At 39.0% G+C, this 17,896-nt stretch overlaps 1 protein-coding gene across 1 annotated transcript; it reads left to right on the top strand.

Annotated features, from left to right (window-relative positions):
- Positions 1 to 12,150: 12,150 nt before the first annotated feature.
- Positions 12,151 to 12,861, top strand: LOC104109324 (uncharacterized). The gene has a single exon (XM_009618585.1). The coding sequence runs from the start codon at positions 12,151 to 12,153 to the stop codon at positions 12,859 to 12,861; it is 711 nt and encodes a 236-aa protein (XP_009616880.1).
- The last annotated feature ends 5,035 nt before the right edge of the window (positions 12,862 to 17,896 follow it).

Here is a 17,896-nt window from a genome sequence, read left to right as displayed (position 1 = left end):
AACAAATTCCCAAATTAGTGATATTACCACAATATTCATACTTAGTTTCAATTCTTCAATCAATCAAATGACTACACGTCACACTTATACAATCTTCCCGTAGGATACGCTCCCATGACCTTCCGCACCAAGTAACAAGTCTATACATTCATACCTTCGGCCGCACTAATGTTGTAAAGCGAATCAAGGATCCACAAATCAATACACAAGACACCGATCTTAGGTGACGCTGAAGACAATACCAGCCTACTCTAAATATCTAAATTCTTTTCCTGCTCATCCGAGCGCGTGACATCCTTGTCAACACCAAACCACAATCTTGATCCTCAACTTCTAATTCCCATGCTGCTCACTGCACCAAATCATGCCAATACGCAAGAGTACAAGAATTGTATGATAACTCCTGAACCCTTAATAGATTAAACATAATAGTAGCTACACACGGACTCTCGTCACCTCGTGCGTACGTAGCCCCCATAAATAGAAGCACGTATTGATTTAATTCACCTATGGGGTTAATTCCCTCTTATAAGGTTAGAAAGGAGACTTACCTCGCTCCGAAGTTCCATAGCCGGCTCACAAGCCTTTCCAACAATTCAAACCGATGCCCAATGCTCCAAATTAGTCAATAAATGTGCAAACCCATGAAAATATACTCTAATACTAACAATAATTAAATTTACAACAATTCTCAACTCCGCTCGAAAAGTCGATAAAATCACCCTCGGGCCCACGTGCCTGGATTCTGAAATTTGTTTTGAAGATAAACATTACCCATAGCATTGCAAACTCAAATTTATAATTTGTTCTCAATTCCTTACCCAAATTCGTGGTCAAATTACAAAAATACCAATTTCTAGGTTTTTCTTTAAAATTCCAAATTTCTACTATTTTTCATGTCTAAATCCATATAAACTCATGTATTTAACTCAAAATTGTGAAGAAAGCACTTACCCCATTATGATTGATGAAGATGACACACCAATGTGCTTCAAAATTGGCTCTCATGGGCGAAATGAAATGAGATAGAGCCAAACCATCGTTTTAAAGAAGACAGTGCCAAGTCCCGACTTCCGCACCTGCGGTAACTTGACCTCTCCTGCGGTTCCACAGGTGCGGCCCAACTACCGCTTCTGCGATCTTCCACCAGACCCCTCAACTCCGTAGCTGCGGCCACCATTCGCTTCTGCGCCTCCGCTTCTGCGCCTCCATCGGGCAGGTGCAGTCCCGCTTCTGCAGATATCGACCGCATCCACAGTCCACGCCTCCCCCAGCAAAATCCTCTTCTGCGAGTCCTTTCCCGCACCTGCAGACTCGCACCTGCGGCCCTCTTCTCACAGGTGCGATTACACTAGAAGCCCAGCTGCTTCAGCCCTTCCTAAAATTCCATTTTTCTTTTTAATCCGTTCCAAAACATACTACTAGTTACAAAACATAATGCGGACCTACTCGAGGCCTCAAATTATATCAAACAATGCTAATACCATGAATCGCACTCCAATTCAAGCTTTATGAACTTTAGAACTTCAAACTTCCTCATTAGATGCCGAAACCTATCAAATCACGTCCGATTGCCCTCAAATTTTGCACACAAGTCATATTTTACATTACGGACCTACTCCAACTTCCAAAATCAGAATTCGACCCCGATATCAAAAAGTCCACTCCCGGTCAAACTCTCCAAAAACCTACAAATTTCTAACTTTCGCCAAATGACCTCGAAATGACCTACGGACCTCCAAATCCACTTCCGGACACGCTCCCAATACCAGAATCACCATACGGAGCTATTCCCAGACTCAGATTCCCTAACGGACATCGATAGAATTGAAATGAACTCCAACCAAAATTTACAAAATCCTTCCAAAATGCCAACTTCCACAATAGGCGCCGAAACGTTCCCGGGTCATCCAAAACCCAATCCGGACATACGCCCAAGTCCAAAATTATCATATGAACCTATTGGAACCTTCCAATCCCAATTTCGAGATCATTTACTCAAAAATCAAACCTTAGGCAATTCTTCCAACTTAAGGCTTCCGAAATTAGAATTTTCTTTCCAAATAAACTCCGAACTTCTCGAAATTCAATTCCGACCACGTACACAAGTCATAATACCTGAAGTGAAGCTACACAAGGCCTCAAACCGCGGAACAATGCACTGGAGATCAAAATGAACGGTCGAGTCATTACAAGAGTACTAGGTTACCTAGGTTTCACGAGTCACGAGCAAGCTTAGTAGAGTCTGAAGGATCGGTACGGAAACGTCTATACTTATCTCTCAAAGGCTATGGTGTTTAGGAATAATATCACTTCTATTCTTCTCTGTTGTGCGATTTTATTTTATCATTGATGATCAAACTCTTCTATTCTTTTTCTCTTGCAGATGGAAAGAACACGCTCTACGCCTACAGTCAGGCAGGAGCCGGAGCCCCCAGTGACAGTTGGGACTAGGGGCAGAGGCCGAGACCGAGGTCACATCAAAGGCCGAGGCATAGGAAGAGACCAACCTTGAGCTCGAGCAGCAGCACATGTTGTGGAGCCTCAGGTGGATTTCGAAGAGGAGGTTCTAGCTCATACTGTACCTGTTGGACCAGTTCAGGTCCCGGAAGGATTCATAGCTACTCTAGTACTTCAGGACACTCTAGTCTATTTGGTGAGCCTAATGGAGGGTGTGACCCAGAATGGCACATTTCCAATGGCACCAGCCATCTCACAGGCTGGGGGAAGAGCACAAATTCCCACTACTCCCGCTCCGGAGCAGATAGCTCCCCAATATCAGACTCCAGCAGTTCTGCCCGTTGGGGAAGGTCAGTCGGTTGTTGCGGCTCAGGCCGCTGATAGGCCCACCATGTCTTCTGAGGCCTTATTGAGATTGAACAAGTTTACTAAGCTCTCTCCAGTTCACTTCAGTGGTACACCTTCTGAGGACCCATAAGATTATCTTGACCACTGCCATGAGGTGTTGCGGAATATGGGAATAGTTGAAAGCAATAGAGTCGATTTTGCTGTGTTTCAGATGACTGGTTCTGCCAAGAGGTGGAGGAGAGAATATGTGTTTACTAGACCAGTTGATACGCCTGCACTTACCTGGGAGCAGTTCTCAAAGCTATTTCATGAGAAGTTTGTTCCTACCATACTGAGAGTGGATTACCGCAGGAAGTTTGAGCGTCTTCAGCAGGGTAGTATGACTGTTACCCAGTATGAGACTCGATTTGTGGACTTAGCACGTCATGCCATCGTCTTTCTTCCTACTGAAAAAGAGAGAGTGGGGAGATTCATTGAGGGACTCACTTATACTATCAAGCTTCAGATGGACAAAGAGACAGGGAGTGATATTTCCTTCCCGTCAACCGTGAATATAGTTAGGCGGATTGAGTTAGTTCGTGCTTAGGAGAGAGGGCCAGTGTCAGAAAAGAGGCCCCGTCATTCCGGTAATTTCAGAGGCATCTCATCTAGAGGCAGGGGTACTTATGATAGGGGTCATCCTCCCAGGCCACTTTATTTAGCACTTCAGGCATCGCACGGTGATTCACGGAGTCATAGTACTTATATTCCTTACTCTGGGCAGCCAGCATTTAGTGCTTATTCAGCTCCTATCGGTGCACCACCACTCCAGAGCCACTACAGCGGTTATCCGGCCATTTGGGTCATCTTTAACTTCAGCAGCCATGGCAGCCGGATGGGTGTTATGAGTGTGGGAACATTGGTCACATCAGGAGTCATTGCACTAGGCTTTCGAGCAACATATCTTTACAGGATTCTCATGCCATCATAACGGCACTCGTTGCTCCACCGCCCTCCCAGCCAGCTAGGGGCAGGGGTCGGGTAGTTAGAGGTGGAGGTCAGATTGTTAGAGGCGGAGGTCAGACTGTTAGAGGTGGAGGCCAGCCAGCTAGGGCCTGTCCCAGAGATGTAGTTAATAGTGGTGGGGCCCAGCCCCAATTTTATGCTTTTCCAGCTAGGCCTGAGACCGAGTCATCTGATGTCGTGATCACAGGTATTGTTCCAATTTTTCATAAAGATTCTTCATATCTATTTTATCCAGGATCTATTTATTCCTATGTGTCCTCCTATCGTTATAGATCATGTATATCGTTCGTGTGTGATTACTATTAGGAGTCTTGAGACTATCACGGATCATCTACTTCTTGATATGGTAGATTTTGATGTTATCTTGGGAATGAATTGGTTGTCACCTTATCATGCTATATTGGATTGTCACACCAAGACGGTAACCTTAGCCATGCCGGGGTTACCTCGAGTAGAGTGGAAAGGGACTCCTGGTCATTCTACCAGCAAGGTTGTCTCTTTTGTGAAAGCTCGGTGTATGGTCGAGAAGGGGTGTCTAGCTTATTTGGCTTATATTCATGATACTAGTGCGAATGTTCCTCCTATTGATGCAGTCCCAGTTGTCCGTGAGTTTCCAGATGTATTTCCTGCAGATTTATCGGGGATGCCACCCAACAGAGATATTGACTTCTGTATTGATTTGGCTCCAGGCACCCATCCTATTTCTATTCTACCATACCGTATGGCCCCACTAGAGCTAAGGGAATTGAAGGAGTAATTACTAGACTTTCTTGACCAGGGATTCATTAGACCTAGCATCTCGCCCTGAGATGCACTAGTGTAATTTGTAAAGAAGAAAGATTATTCAATGCGGATGTGTATAGATCTACTATCAAGAACAAGTATCTGTTGCCAAGAATTGATGACTTATTCGATCAGCTTCAGGGTGCCAAGGTGTTTTCAGTTGAAGATTAGGACATCCGATGTCCCTAAGATAGCTTTTCGGACTCGGTATAGGTATTACAAATTTCTAGTGATGTCATTTGGGCTGACAAATGCCCCGGCAACATTTATGGATTTGATGAACCGGGTGTTCAAGCCCTATTTTGATTCTTTTTTGGTTGTATTCATTGATGATATCTTGATTTACTCCAGTAGTCGAGAGGAACATGAGCAGCATCTTCGGATTGTGCTTCAGTCTTTGAAGAATAATCAGTTATATGCCAAATTTTCAAAATGCGAATTTTGGTTAGACTCAGTTGCCTTTTGGGACATGTTGTATCAGCAGAAGGCATAAACGTGGATCCTAAGAAGATTGAGGCAGTTCAGAATTAGCCTAAACCTACTTCAACTATTGAGATATGGAGTTTCCTAAGTTTGGCAGGTTATTATCGCTGGTTTGTGGAAGGATTTTCATCCATAGCAGACCCATTGACCAAATTGACCCAGAAGGGTGCCTCATTCAGATGGTTAGACGAGTGTAAGTTGAGCTTTCAGAAGCTCAAGACTGCTTTGACTACGGCGCCAATGTTGGTATTGTCCACAAGTTCAGGATCTTATATGGTGTATTGTGATGCATCTCGCATTGGGCTCGGTGCAGTATTAATGCAGGATGGCAGGGTGATTACCTATACGTCACGATAGTTTAAAGTTCATGAGAAGAATTACCATGTTCATGACTTAGAATTGGCATCCATTGTTCATGCGCTGAATATTTGGAGGCACTACCTTTACGGTGTTTCGTATGAGGTATTCACGGATCTTGTATCACCCCAAAAATTTCAATGCGGTGGCCGGTGCTTTGAGTAGAAAGGCTGTGAGTATGGGCAGCCTTGCATATATTCCAGTTGGTGAGAGGTCGTTAGTTGTATATGTTCAAACTTTGGCCAATCAGTTCGTGAGGTTAGATGTTTCAGAGTCCAGTCGGGTTCTAGCTTGCACAGTCACTCGTACTTGACTTGCTGACAATTTAGACACCGAGCTACATATGCTACTATATTCATCTTCATTCTCCTTCACCAATAATGTCCTTAAGTACATGGTGTGTCACAGTGGTGCGAAGCAGGTTGTTGTGGGGGAAGATGGAGTTCTGCGGATGTAGGTTCATATATGTGTGCCTATTATGGATGAGCTTTGTAAAACAATTCTTGAGGAGGCCCATAGTTTCCGGTATGCTATTCCTCCGAGTGCCGCCAAAATGTATCAAGATTTACGGAAACATTATTGGGGGAGGAGAATGAAGAAGAATATAGTAGCATATGTAGCTCGGTGTCTAAATTGTTAGCAAGTCAAGTACGAGCATTAGAGACCTGGTGGTTTACTTCAGAAATTAGAAATTCCTGAGTGGAAGTGGGAGGGTATCACTATGGATTTTGTTGTTGGGCTCCCACAGACTCAGAGAAAGTCCGACGCAGTATGGGTCATTGTGGAAAGGTTGACCAAGTCAACACATTTCATTCCAGTAGCAGTTACCTATTCTTCAGAGCGGTTAGTGGAGATTTACATCCGTAAGATTATACGCCTTGACGGTGTGCCCGTGTCTATCATTTTTGATCGAGGTACACAGTTCACCTCGCACTTCTGAATGGCTGTACAGCGTGAGTTAGGCACGCGAGTTGAATTAAGTACAACATTTCATCCTCAGATGGCCGAACAATCTGAGCACACTATTCAAATATTGGAGGATATGGTTCGCTCTTGTGTTATGGATTTCGGAGGTTCTTGGAATCGATTCTTGCTGCTTGCAGAGTTTGCCTATAATAACAGCTACCAATCGAGCATTCAGATGGCTCCATATGAAGCATTATATGGGAGGCAATGTCGTTCGCCAGTTGGCTAGTTTGAAGAGGGAGAGGATCGGTTGTTGGGTACCGATTTGGCACAGGATGCCTTGGATAAGGTCAAGATTATTCAAGATTGACTTCGCACAGCCCAGTCTAGGCAAAAGAGTTGTGCGGATCATAAAGTTCGTGATGTTGCATTCATGGTTACAGAAAGGGTATTGCTCCAGGTTTCACCTATGAAGGGTGTAATGAGGTTCAGAAAGAAGGGCAAGTTGAGCCCTAGGTATATCAGACCCTTTGAAATTCTTGAGAGGGTGGGTGAAGTAGCCTACAGGCTTGCACTACCACCTAGTTTATCAGCAGTTCATCCGGTGTTCCATGTGTCTATGCTTCGAAAATATCATGGTGATCCTTCCCATGTGTTAGATTTCAGCTCAGTCCAATTGGACAAGGAAATGACTTATGAGGAGGAGCCAATAACTATTCTAGCCCGGCAGGTCTGATAGTTGAGGTCTAAGAGTTATCCATCAGTTCGAGTACAATGGAGAGGTAAGCGGTTGAAGAATCTACCTGGGAGTCCGAATCAGACATGCGGAGTAGATATCCACACCTTTTCACCAGCCCAGGTACTTTTCTAACTCCGTTCGAGGACAACCGTTTATTTTAGAGGTGGAGAATGTGATGATATGATAGGTCATCTTTAAATTTAACATTCAATTCTGTGCTCCGAGACCTCGAATAGCACCATTCAGCATTCCTTGACTTGCGTGCGCAATCCGTATATTTTTTTCGAAAAACTTTTATGTGAAAATTTGATAAAAATGTGAAATAGTGCTTTAAAACTCATTTAAGTTGACTTCGGTCAACATTTTGAGAAAACGGATTCGGATCAGTGTTTTGACGATCCTGGTGGGTCCGTATCATGATTTGAGACTTATGCGTATGTTCCGAATCAAATTCGGAAGTCCCTAGCTCGAATTATCGCCAAAGTTTTACCGTAGATTTGACTTTTTCTATATCGGACTCGTTTTGAGATTCCAAGAGTTGGAATAGCTCTGTTATGTTATTTGGGACTTACCTGCAAAATTTGAGGCGATTCCGGATTGATTTGACATGTTTCGGTGCGAGTTATAGAATTTATAATTTCATAAACTCATAAGTGCGAATCAAGTTGTGATTTGTAGTTTCAACATTGTTTGACGTGATTTGAGACTTTGAGTAGGTCCGTGTTATGTTACGATACTGGTTGGTATAATTGGACGGGGTCCCGAGTGGCTCGGGTGAGTTCCGGACTATTTTTGTAAAATTTTGCAAGTCTGGTTCTGATGTTTCGCACCTGCGACTTTTGGAGCGCAGGTGCGGCCTCGCTTTTGTGGAGAACCTTGTCGTTTCTGTGATTTGGAGCATGAGAATCTTTCTCGCTTCTGCGAGCAAATGGTCGCAGATGCGACCATCGCTTCTGCAGCTCAGCAACCGCAAATGCGAAAGGACCGCTTCTGTGGCTCCTCATGCGCTTCTGCGCAGCTGCAAATGCGGCTCATTTTCCGCAGATGCGAGATTTTTCTTGCAAATGCGAGCCCGCAGATGGGCAAATAATGTCCGCATATGCAAAAATGTTGGACAGAATACTTAAAATCGGGAGTTTGCCATTTTTACTTATTGTTTAGTTTTATGTCTCGGATTTGAGCGATTTCAAAGAGATTTTTCACAAGTATGAACTGGGTAAGTGTTCCTTATTCTATATTGATTATATTTCATGATTCCATACTTATTTACATCATGAATCCGTGTGTTTAATTGAAGAAAATCAGATTTTTGTAAAATCTTCCGAATGAATAAAATGAATATTTGAAAGGCAATCCGATGTCGGAATTCGCTAATTTTTGTATGATCGAACTCGTATGGGAATGAGTGTTTGGATTTCATGATTTTTCGCCGGGTTCCGAAAAGTGAGCCCCACGTTGACCTTTGGTTGACTTTCTGAAAATGACTTAATTTAACTCTCTTTTGAATTGTGAATAATTTCTAAAGCTCAAATTGAATTGTTGGTAAATAAATTTTTAGGTTTGATTGGTTTGGAGACTAATTTGAAAGGAAAACCCGTGGTCGAGTGATCACTTGAATTGCGTGGCAAGGTATGTGTCGTGATTAACCTTGACTTGAGGGAATAGAACCCTTTAACTATGTGTTATGTGAATTTCATGTGTAGCGATGTATAGACGAGGTGACGAATGTCTATACGTCGTCGAATTGCTTGTTTCAATGATTTTACATATTTCATTAATTATCTTATTTCATGAATTAATTGTTATATTAATTGATTATTTTATTTTCATTTCCTACTGTTATGCTTTGATTTCATGCCTTAATTGTTACCTGCTTATTTGATTTTTGTGCCTAATTGCTACTTGATAATTAGCATTTCATATATTAAATTTCCTATATCCTCCCAGATTCTACACTTATTTGTTACTTACCCCTATTTGTTTCCTACATAATTTATAATTTTTGTATACCTTGTTGCCTAATAATTTATTATTAATTGTGGCATTTATTAAAGTAATCTTATGTATAAGTGTTGTTAATTTATATTGTTGGATCGGGTTGCACGCCGCAACTGATTTTATTTTAAGTTTATATTATAGGATCGGGTTGCACGCTGCAACAGAATTTAATTGAAGGATTATATTGTGGGAATGGGTTGCACGCTGCAACAAAATGATAACAGAATTAATTGATTGTGACTACCGAATTGACCTCGATTGTTGATACTATTTACCAGTTTTACCTCTATTCCTGTTATTATTATTTTGCGTACAAGTTATTGTAATGACCTGCCTTAGCCTCGTCACTACTTCGTCGAGGTTTGTCTTGGCACTTATAGAGTACATGGGATTGATTGTAGTCATACTACACTCTGCACTTCTTGTGTAAATACCGGAGTTGGTCCCAACGGCGTACTATAGATTTGATCGGATTCACCAATCAGAGGAGACTTGAGGTATAGTTGCAGAGCGTTCGCAGCTCTGAAATCCCCTTCAACTTTATTTTAGTTGTGTTCTTTCTTTCAGACTTCTTTATTTTTATTCAGACCCTTATTTGTATTATTCTAGAAGCTCATGAACTTGTGACTTTAATTCTGGAATGGTATTTGGGCATCGTTAATATTTTGGTTTGTTTACTTTAATTCATACATTATTCCAGTTGTTTGGTTTCTTTTATATTAAATAAAAAATGAATTGTTAAAAATGGTTAAAATTATTCTAGCGTTGACTTGCCTAGCAAGTGAAATGTTAGGCGCCATCATGGTCCCGAAGGTGAAAATTTTGGGTCGTGACAGGTTATTATTTTTATCCATGTTTGGATTGTAAAAATTGGGGTTTTGAGCCCCAAAGTTATGAGATGGTAAATCCTTGATTTGAGGGTCAATTCAAGGACGTAATTGGATGATTTTCGGAATATAAGCTATATAAGTTAGGGGTAATAATTATTTTTTGATAAGTTTTGAAATTCGGACATGTGGGCCCTGGGTTGACTTTGTTGACTTTTCTTGAGGAGTTGGGAATTTATTTCTAATTTTTAAATTATGAGTACTGGAGTGTATTTTGATTGGTTTGCACGTTGTTTAATTAGTTTCATAACGTTTGGCATCGGTTTGAGGTGCTAGAAAGGCGTTGAAGTCGGTTATCGGATTTCAGAGCGAGGTAAATCTTCTGTCTAACCTTGTGAGGGGAAAATTATACCATAGGTATTATATTTGTTATGTGCAACATGTTGTGGGAGCTACGCACGTATGAGGTGACGAGTGTCTGTGCGTATGCTAGAATTACTAATTATGTCTGGGTAGACTTAGACTCACGCCATGCTTTAATTGTATTATTTGCATTATTCTTGCATGTTCAATTGCTTTAATTCTCATTATGACCTAACACTAGACTCGTGTAAAGTAATGGACTCGATATTTTAGATATTGACAAGCTACTTGTTTAGCCGTAGAAATTGTACTTCCCTTACTGATTTCTTCCACGTTGTGCGTATCCATCGAAAAGTTTTCTTGAATCTCATAACTCACACGTATATTCGTCAGTGGAGTCAAAGACCCGTAAAAGCTTCATATTCTAATGGGATCGGGTCGTTCGCCTCGGCAATTTCATGAAATACTCTTATGGGATCGGGTCGTTCGCCTAGGAAATATCATGTAACACACCCTTATGGAATCGGGTCGTTCGCCTCGGCAGTATCATGTATCATATTCTTATGGGATAGGGTTGTTCGCCTCGACATTTCTATATAACCACTCTTATGGGATCGAGCCGCTCGCCTCGGCAAAATCGTTCCAAATACTTGATAAGAAGTCTGCTCATTCATGAATTTTCAAAACTTGAGATGTGACCGTTGATTTGGTATTGACCATTACGTACTCTATTTGAGAGGTATCCAGTGTTTGAGGACTTTGTGTTCACTGTTCAGCCGTAGACCGTATTATTTGCCATTACTTGTACTCAATGCTGGACCACTAGTAAGTGTCAATATAGACCCCTCGTCACTACCTCTTCAGTGTTAGGCAAGATACTTACTAGGTACACATTTATTTACGTACTCGTGCTGCACTTTTACACTAAATGTGCAGGATTTGACAGGTTCATTTGGTGGTCGCTTGGGTGCGGAGGCGCAGCTACTGAGGGACTCTATGGTGAGTTGTATTCCATGCCATGATTCACAACACACAGAGTTTCCATCCCAATTATTTACTTTATCATGTCTACCTTGTATTCTAGACAGATGATGTTTTGTTATTGTACTTCCTAGTAGATGCTCATGCACTTGTGACACCGGGTTTTGGGGTGTTCTAAAATTTGTTTATGATTTTGCTTACCATTGAGACACTTCAATTTTTTATTTTACTTAAATCATACCTATGTATGATTTTTGATGCATCTTTCTCTCTCTCTCTCTCTCTCTCTCTCTAATAAGATTCATGATTTCAAAAATAATAAAATAAACAATTACGCTGGTAGTTCACCGTTGACTTGCCTAACGGTGACGTTGGGCGCCATCACGATCTATAGTGGATTTTGGGTCGTGACATTATACATTCAAAAGCCGAAGAAAAGTTTTGGACATTAAATGGCATAAAGAAAATTAGAGTTATTATAAAACTTAATATTTGATGACACTCCACTAGTATGTAAATGTACATAGCACATGTAAATATTACATAATATATATATATATATATATATAATTGGTTGAGAATGTTTATGAGAGATATCTTCAAAAATATAAAAGAGAAAGTTGGGTCAAGTTGGACGGGTTGGGCTACGACCCATGGTTTATCCGATCTTGACTCAGCCCATCTTAACCCAAGTAAATTTTGGGTTGGGTTGGGCAATGACTCTTTTATTGAGTTAGCCCATTTTGACCCGCCCAAACTTAGCCCAAACTGTCCATTTTCCACCCCTATCTACCAAGCAACACTAAGAAAAACTCAAAACAACACCTCAAAACCATCTCTCTATGGTCAAGTAAAGCTCTTGATGATCCATATGCAGATAGATAAGGAAAGACACAAGAAATGGAAAAGGTAAATGAAGGTAAGAATAAAACAGAATCTAAGTTCCGAGGAGAACAAAAGGGTAAAGAAAAACATATACTAGAAAATGAAGTGGTAACAAATCCTCACTTTGTACCTCTCCCGTTTCCCCAAAAGATGAAAAGAGAAAAGCTTGACAAGCAGTTTTCAAAGTTTCTAGTTATTTTGAAGCAACTTTACATTAACATACCTTTTACATATGCTTTGACGCAAATGCCTTCATATGCTAAATTTCTTCAAGAAATTTTGTCAAGTAAAAGAAAATTGGAAGAAGTTTCAGTGGTTAAGCTTACAGAAAAATATAGTGCTATACTTCAAAATAAGCTCCCACAGAAACTTGGTGATCCAGGAAGTTATAAAATTTCTTGTACTGTGAAAGGTACTCACTTGGAAAAGGCGTTATGTGATTCAGGTGCTTTAATAAATCTAATGTCTTTTTCAATTTTCAGAAAATTAGAACTTGGTGAAATGAAAGATGCTGGTGTGTCTCTTCAATTAGCTGATCAAAGTACTAAGAGACCAAAGGAAAATATTGAAAATATCCTTGTTAGAGTTAACAAATTTGTATTCCCATTAGATTTTATAGTGCTTGAAATAGAAAAAAATACTGAGGCACCATTAATTTTAGGTAGACCATTTTGCGCAACATGGAGAGCAAATATTGATGATCATCGAGGACAATTAATATTGTGAGTTGATCATGAAAGAGTAATTTTTGACCTGTAGAAAATGATGAAATTTTCTGGGGATGAGTCATCATCATCTTATTTTTAAATTGAATTACTAGATGGCCTTGTAGACGAATACAAAGATAATCAGTTAATAACTAATTCATTGGAGAGATGTTTGGCTAGGTCAGATACCATAAGTGATGATAACCCCATAATTTGAGAACAAGCTGAAATACTAGAAAAAGAGTCAGAAAATGAGAAAGTCTCACAAAAAGGAGTTCAATTAATAATTGAGCTAAAAAACCTTCCTTCTCATTTAAAATATGTGTTTCTTGAACCTGAATTATTTCCGAAAATTGTGTTTCAATTAACAATATGTGTTTCTCATTTAAGATAGGAGTTCAATTAACAATTAAGCTAAAACCTGAACTATTGCATATGACCGAGTATGTAAATGTAATGTAAGCAAATAACTCAATAGTGGAAATGACCTCGGTAGGTCTCAACGGAATAAGCATGTAGCCTAAACATGATTTCTAACATGGATCACAACCCAATTACTCTAGCACGTAGAGATTTTATAGATACAAATAAGATTAGGTAACTACACAGTATCACAGAAATAATCGAGTCAAAATTCACACGGTGCACGCCCGCACGTCCGTCACCTAGCATGTGCGTCACCTTAACACCAACCACATATCACGTATATTCAAGGGTTCATACCCTCAGCACCAAGTTTAGAAGTGTTACTTATCTTGAACAAGCCAATTCCAATATCAAGCAAGCCAAGCGATGCTCCAAAAATGACACCTCGTGCATACCAACCTCCGAATGGCTCGAAACTAGCAAAAAGCAACTCAAATATATCAAATAATACCAAAGGAAATAAACTCAATTGATAAAGATAGAATCTTTAATCAAAAGCCCAAAATCAATCCAAAAGTTCAACCTGGGCCCACGCCTCGGAACTCGACAAAACTTACGAAATCCGACAAGCCATTCAATTACGAGTCTAACTATACTAGTTTCACTCAAATCCGACTCTGAATCGACGTTCAAATCTCAAAAATTCACTTTATGAAGTTATAGAAAAAATCCCAAATTTTCTCTTTAAAACTCATGATCCAATTATAAAAATGAAGATAAAATCTCGAAATATAATCAAAACCGAGTGCAGAACACTTACCCCAATCCTTGTGATAAAATTTTCCTCCAAAATCGCCTCAATCTGAGTCCCACATCTCAAAATATGAACAAAACGACCAAACCCTCGATTTAAAGGCTTCTGCCCAGCTATTTCCACTTTTGCGGACATATGAGCTGCTTCTGCGGCGCCTCTTCTGCGACACGAGCTCCGCTTCTATGGACTCCACTAGCCAGTTGACCCCTCACACCTGCGGATCTCCATCTGCTTCTGCGCAACCGCAGATGCGAAGACAAATACGCTTCTGCGCTCAAGCTCACTTCTGCACCCAAGACCATTGCTTCTGCAGGGTCGCTGATGCGCCCCTTTTTTCGCTTCTGCGATCTTCTCCATCCAAGCTTGTTTGCGCTTCTGTGGACTCATATCTGCGCCCATTCTTCCGCAGATGCGGAAGAACCAGAACCAGCATACCTACAACAATGCAACATGAAATGAAAATGATCTGAACCTCGTCCGAAACTCACCCGGGACCCCGTCCGAATATACCAACAAGTCCTATAACATAACGCGGACCTACTCGAGGCCTCAAATCACACATAACAACATCGAAACGACGGATCTCACCTCAAATAAAACTTAATGAACTCTAGAACTTTCAACTTCCAAAACTCGCGCCGAAACATATCAAATCAACCCGGAATGAACTCAAATTTTGCACACAAGTCCCAAATGACATAACGAAGCTATTCCAATTCACAGAACCACAATCCAAATTCGATATCTAAAGAGTCAACCCCCGATCAAACTTATGAACTTTCCAAACCTTCAAATTTCTAACTTCCGCCAATCAGTATCGAATTCTTCTAAAAATATCCAATTACAAATCCGGGCATACGTCCGAGCCCAAAATTACCATCCAGACCTAACGGAATCATCAAAACTCCAATCCAAGGTTAAATACTAAAAAAGTCAAACTTGGTCAACTCTTCCAATTTAAAGCTTCAACAATGAAATTCATTCTTCCAAATCGATTCTGAATAACCTGAAAACCAAAACCGATGATTCACACCAGTCATAATACCTAATACAATGTTGCTCAATACATAAAATAGTTGAACGGGATGCAAATGCTCAAAATGACCGATCGGGTCGTTAGAGGGAGTCACCTTCTGATATTGTACATGTACTGTTTATTTCTATTCCAGAACAGTGTACTTAGAAATTCCTTAGTAAACTCAGTAGAGTTTATGACTTTTACTACCGGTTTTGAGATTGTTGACTTTGTATAGAAAATTTCTATTTCATATTTAATAGTTTTGGGTTGAGTTTGCCATAAATTTAGTAAGTGTTAGGCTTACCTAGTCCCTAAGACTAGGTGTCGTCACGACATCCTATGAAGGAAAATTGGGGTCGTGACAAGTACGTAAAATTTTAAGTATGGGAGAATTTGATAAGTGCATTTTACATAATGTTAACCACATAATTTCTCTCATAAAAACATAAATTATCATGTTTCCTCCATATTCTTAACTTTATTTTGCATGAATAATTATAGAAGAATTATTGTGCGTAGCATGAAAGAAGAAAAATAAAAATTCAAGAAAAATACAACCAAGAAGTTTAAGATCGAGCTATGATTCATTACTGCCGTGACAATACACCAAGTATCGATTTGCCATGATGAATCGACGAAATCTAAACTTAGAATGACGAATTCTCATCTCTGCAAATTCAAAGTCTAGATTTACCATGGAAATCTAGCACCAAATCCAGAAGTTGAATTCTCATCTATACAAATGCAAAATCTAGATTTGCTAGGGAAATCTAGCACCAAATCGAGAAGTCATCATGAAATTATCTTATATAAGAAGATGTTGCCCGATCAGAAGAGAGCATCAGTAGAGAGAAAGCTTAGAGCTAGAAGTCTGAATCCAAATTCTTAATAAGCTTCTCTGTTTTATTTCTTTCACTAGTATCGAGTTATCTTTTCTTTTAAATCATAATAGTGGTTTAGTTATTGTTTCTAAATAAATTCCAGTGTAGAAAATTACTCTAGTTCCTGCTTTTTAATTAAATAGGGGAAATTATTCTTCTTGAATATTTTTTTCTATTTTCTTATTTAATGGACAGGAATATTTTCATTGTTAATACTAACCCCAGTATGGAGTAACTTTTCTTGTGTTGGAAGAAAGACTGATCTTAATATTTCTATATGATAGTAGATATTGTTCCTCAAATTCACATGCTTGAGCTAAAACTTTTTATTCCAATTTTATCTGCTTTACAGTTGTACGTTATTTGATTTATTAACATCTATCTATCTTGTACTACATATTAACTGTTTATTAATTCTATAATCGAGAGAAGTGGAAGAAATAATATAGTTAATTGTAATATTGATAGATGTTAATATCTATTCAGTAAAATCTATCTCTTTTATGTAATAATTAATTTTACACTTATTTGTAATCGAGAGAGGCGAATAGTGTAATAATCAGCTATAACAAGTAGGGTAACCGAAAAAGACTTACAAACAAGATCATGTTTTAGCTCAATCATATATTTCTGGTTCTTTAGTATTACTATTTTGAAGATTAATTTGTATAACCGAGAGGAGTGCAATTAATTATTCAACTTGAGTAATAATATATTTGTAATCGTGAGCGGCATTTATACATTTTTGAGAAATAGAAATTGAAGGTAATAATTCTACTATATAATAGAAATATTAAGTGAAATCAAGATCCCAATATCTTTTTATTATATTTGTGAAAATTAAAATATTTTCTATTGCTCTACTCATGCATTTTTAGTTAGTTATCACAACTCAACTTTTTTTGATTTTCTCAAATAGTAATTAAAATAAGAAACGTCTGTAGAATAGATAAATCATTCTCTGTGGGTTCGACATCTTTCTATACTATTATTTGACAGAGTACGAGTTGGAATTTTATATACGCTAGACACTCGTCACCTTTTTTCCACCTATACACCTATATCACTTCTAATACACCTAATATAATTATTATTACGTTCAAATGATATTGTACTAGTCATTAGCCATCTTCCATATGTAAAACGGAATCTTAAATATACGTTATCGCAATTTAATTCCTTCAAACTTCACGAAATTTTTAAGGTCACTACACTATATCATCTATTTTTAATCATTAGAATATTTTTCTAAACATCTTTTATTTCTCTCTTAAATGTTTCGCTTATTAAACATTCCACTAATTAGAGCTATGGGGGTCGATGAATTTGCAACAACAAAAAAAGCAATAAATAGTTCCTATATTTTTTCTAAAACCCTAAGTATGTAAAATTAATTAACGCATGTTATATTCTCTAATTCACATGCCATAACTCCCTCAAACATTGCTGGGATTTTTAGACGAGACCAGAAACAACCAAAGCAACAACTAATGAGACGAAATCATTGAACATGCCAAAATAGAAATAAGAAAGATGTTGTCACAACCCAAAATCTATTAATGGTCGTGATGCCGCCTAACACCGCTGTCAGGCAAGCCAACAATAGTTGATTAACTCGATTATTCATTTTAGTATTTTGAAATCAAAATTTTTTTCCTTCAATTAGATAATCAAAAATAAAATTTACAGAGTAAATGATAATATTTTTCCAATTACAATACTGAACAACTCATAAGTACCCCCAAAATTCGGTGTCACAAGTACATGAGCATCATTTATGAAGTAAAATAAAATACAGCATCTGTCCGGAATATAAATTAGACAGAAAAAATACAAATAACCCTGGAGGAGACTCTGCTGGCTGCGGATCGTAACCTGAAATGCAGCTCGCGGTAATTCCCCGCATCATCCATACCTCCGTGCCCGAAGGACCACCGAACATAAAAGTACCTGCACAAAAATATGCAGCAAGTGT

Source organism: Nicotiana tomentosiformis, chromosome 9, assembly GCF_000390325.3.
Source record: "Nicotiana tomentosiformis chromosome 9, ASM39032v3, whole genome shotgun sequence".
Lineage (NCBI taxonomy): Eukaryota > Viridiplantae > Streptophyta > Magnoliopsida > Solanales > Solanaceae > Nicotiana > Nicotiana tomentosiformis.
The sequence above is the reverse complement of the archived record's forward strand: the minus strand, read 5'-3'. Positions and strand labels throughout refer to the sequence as shown.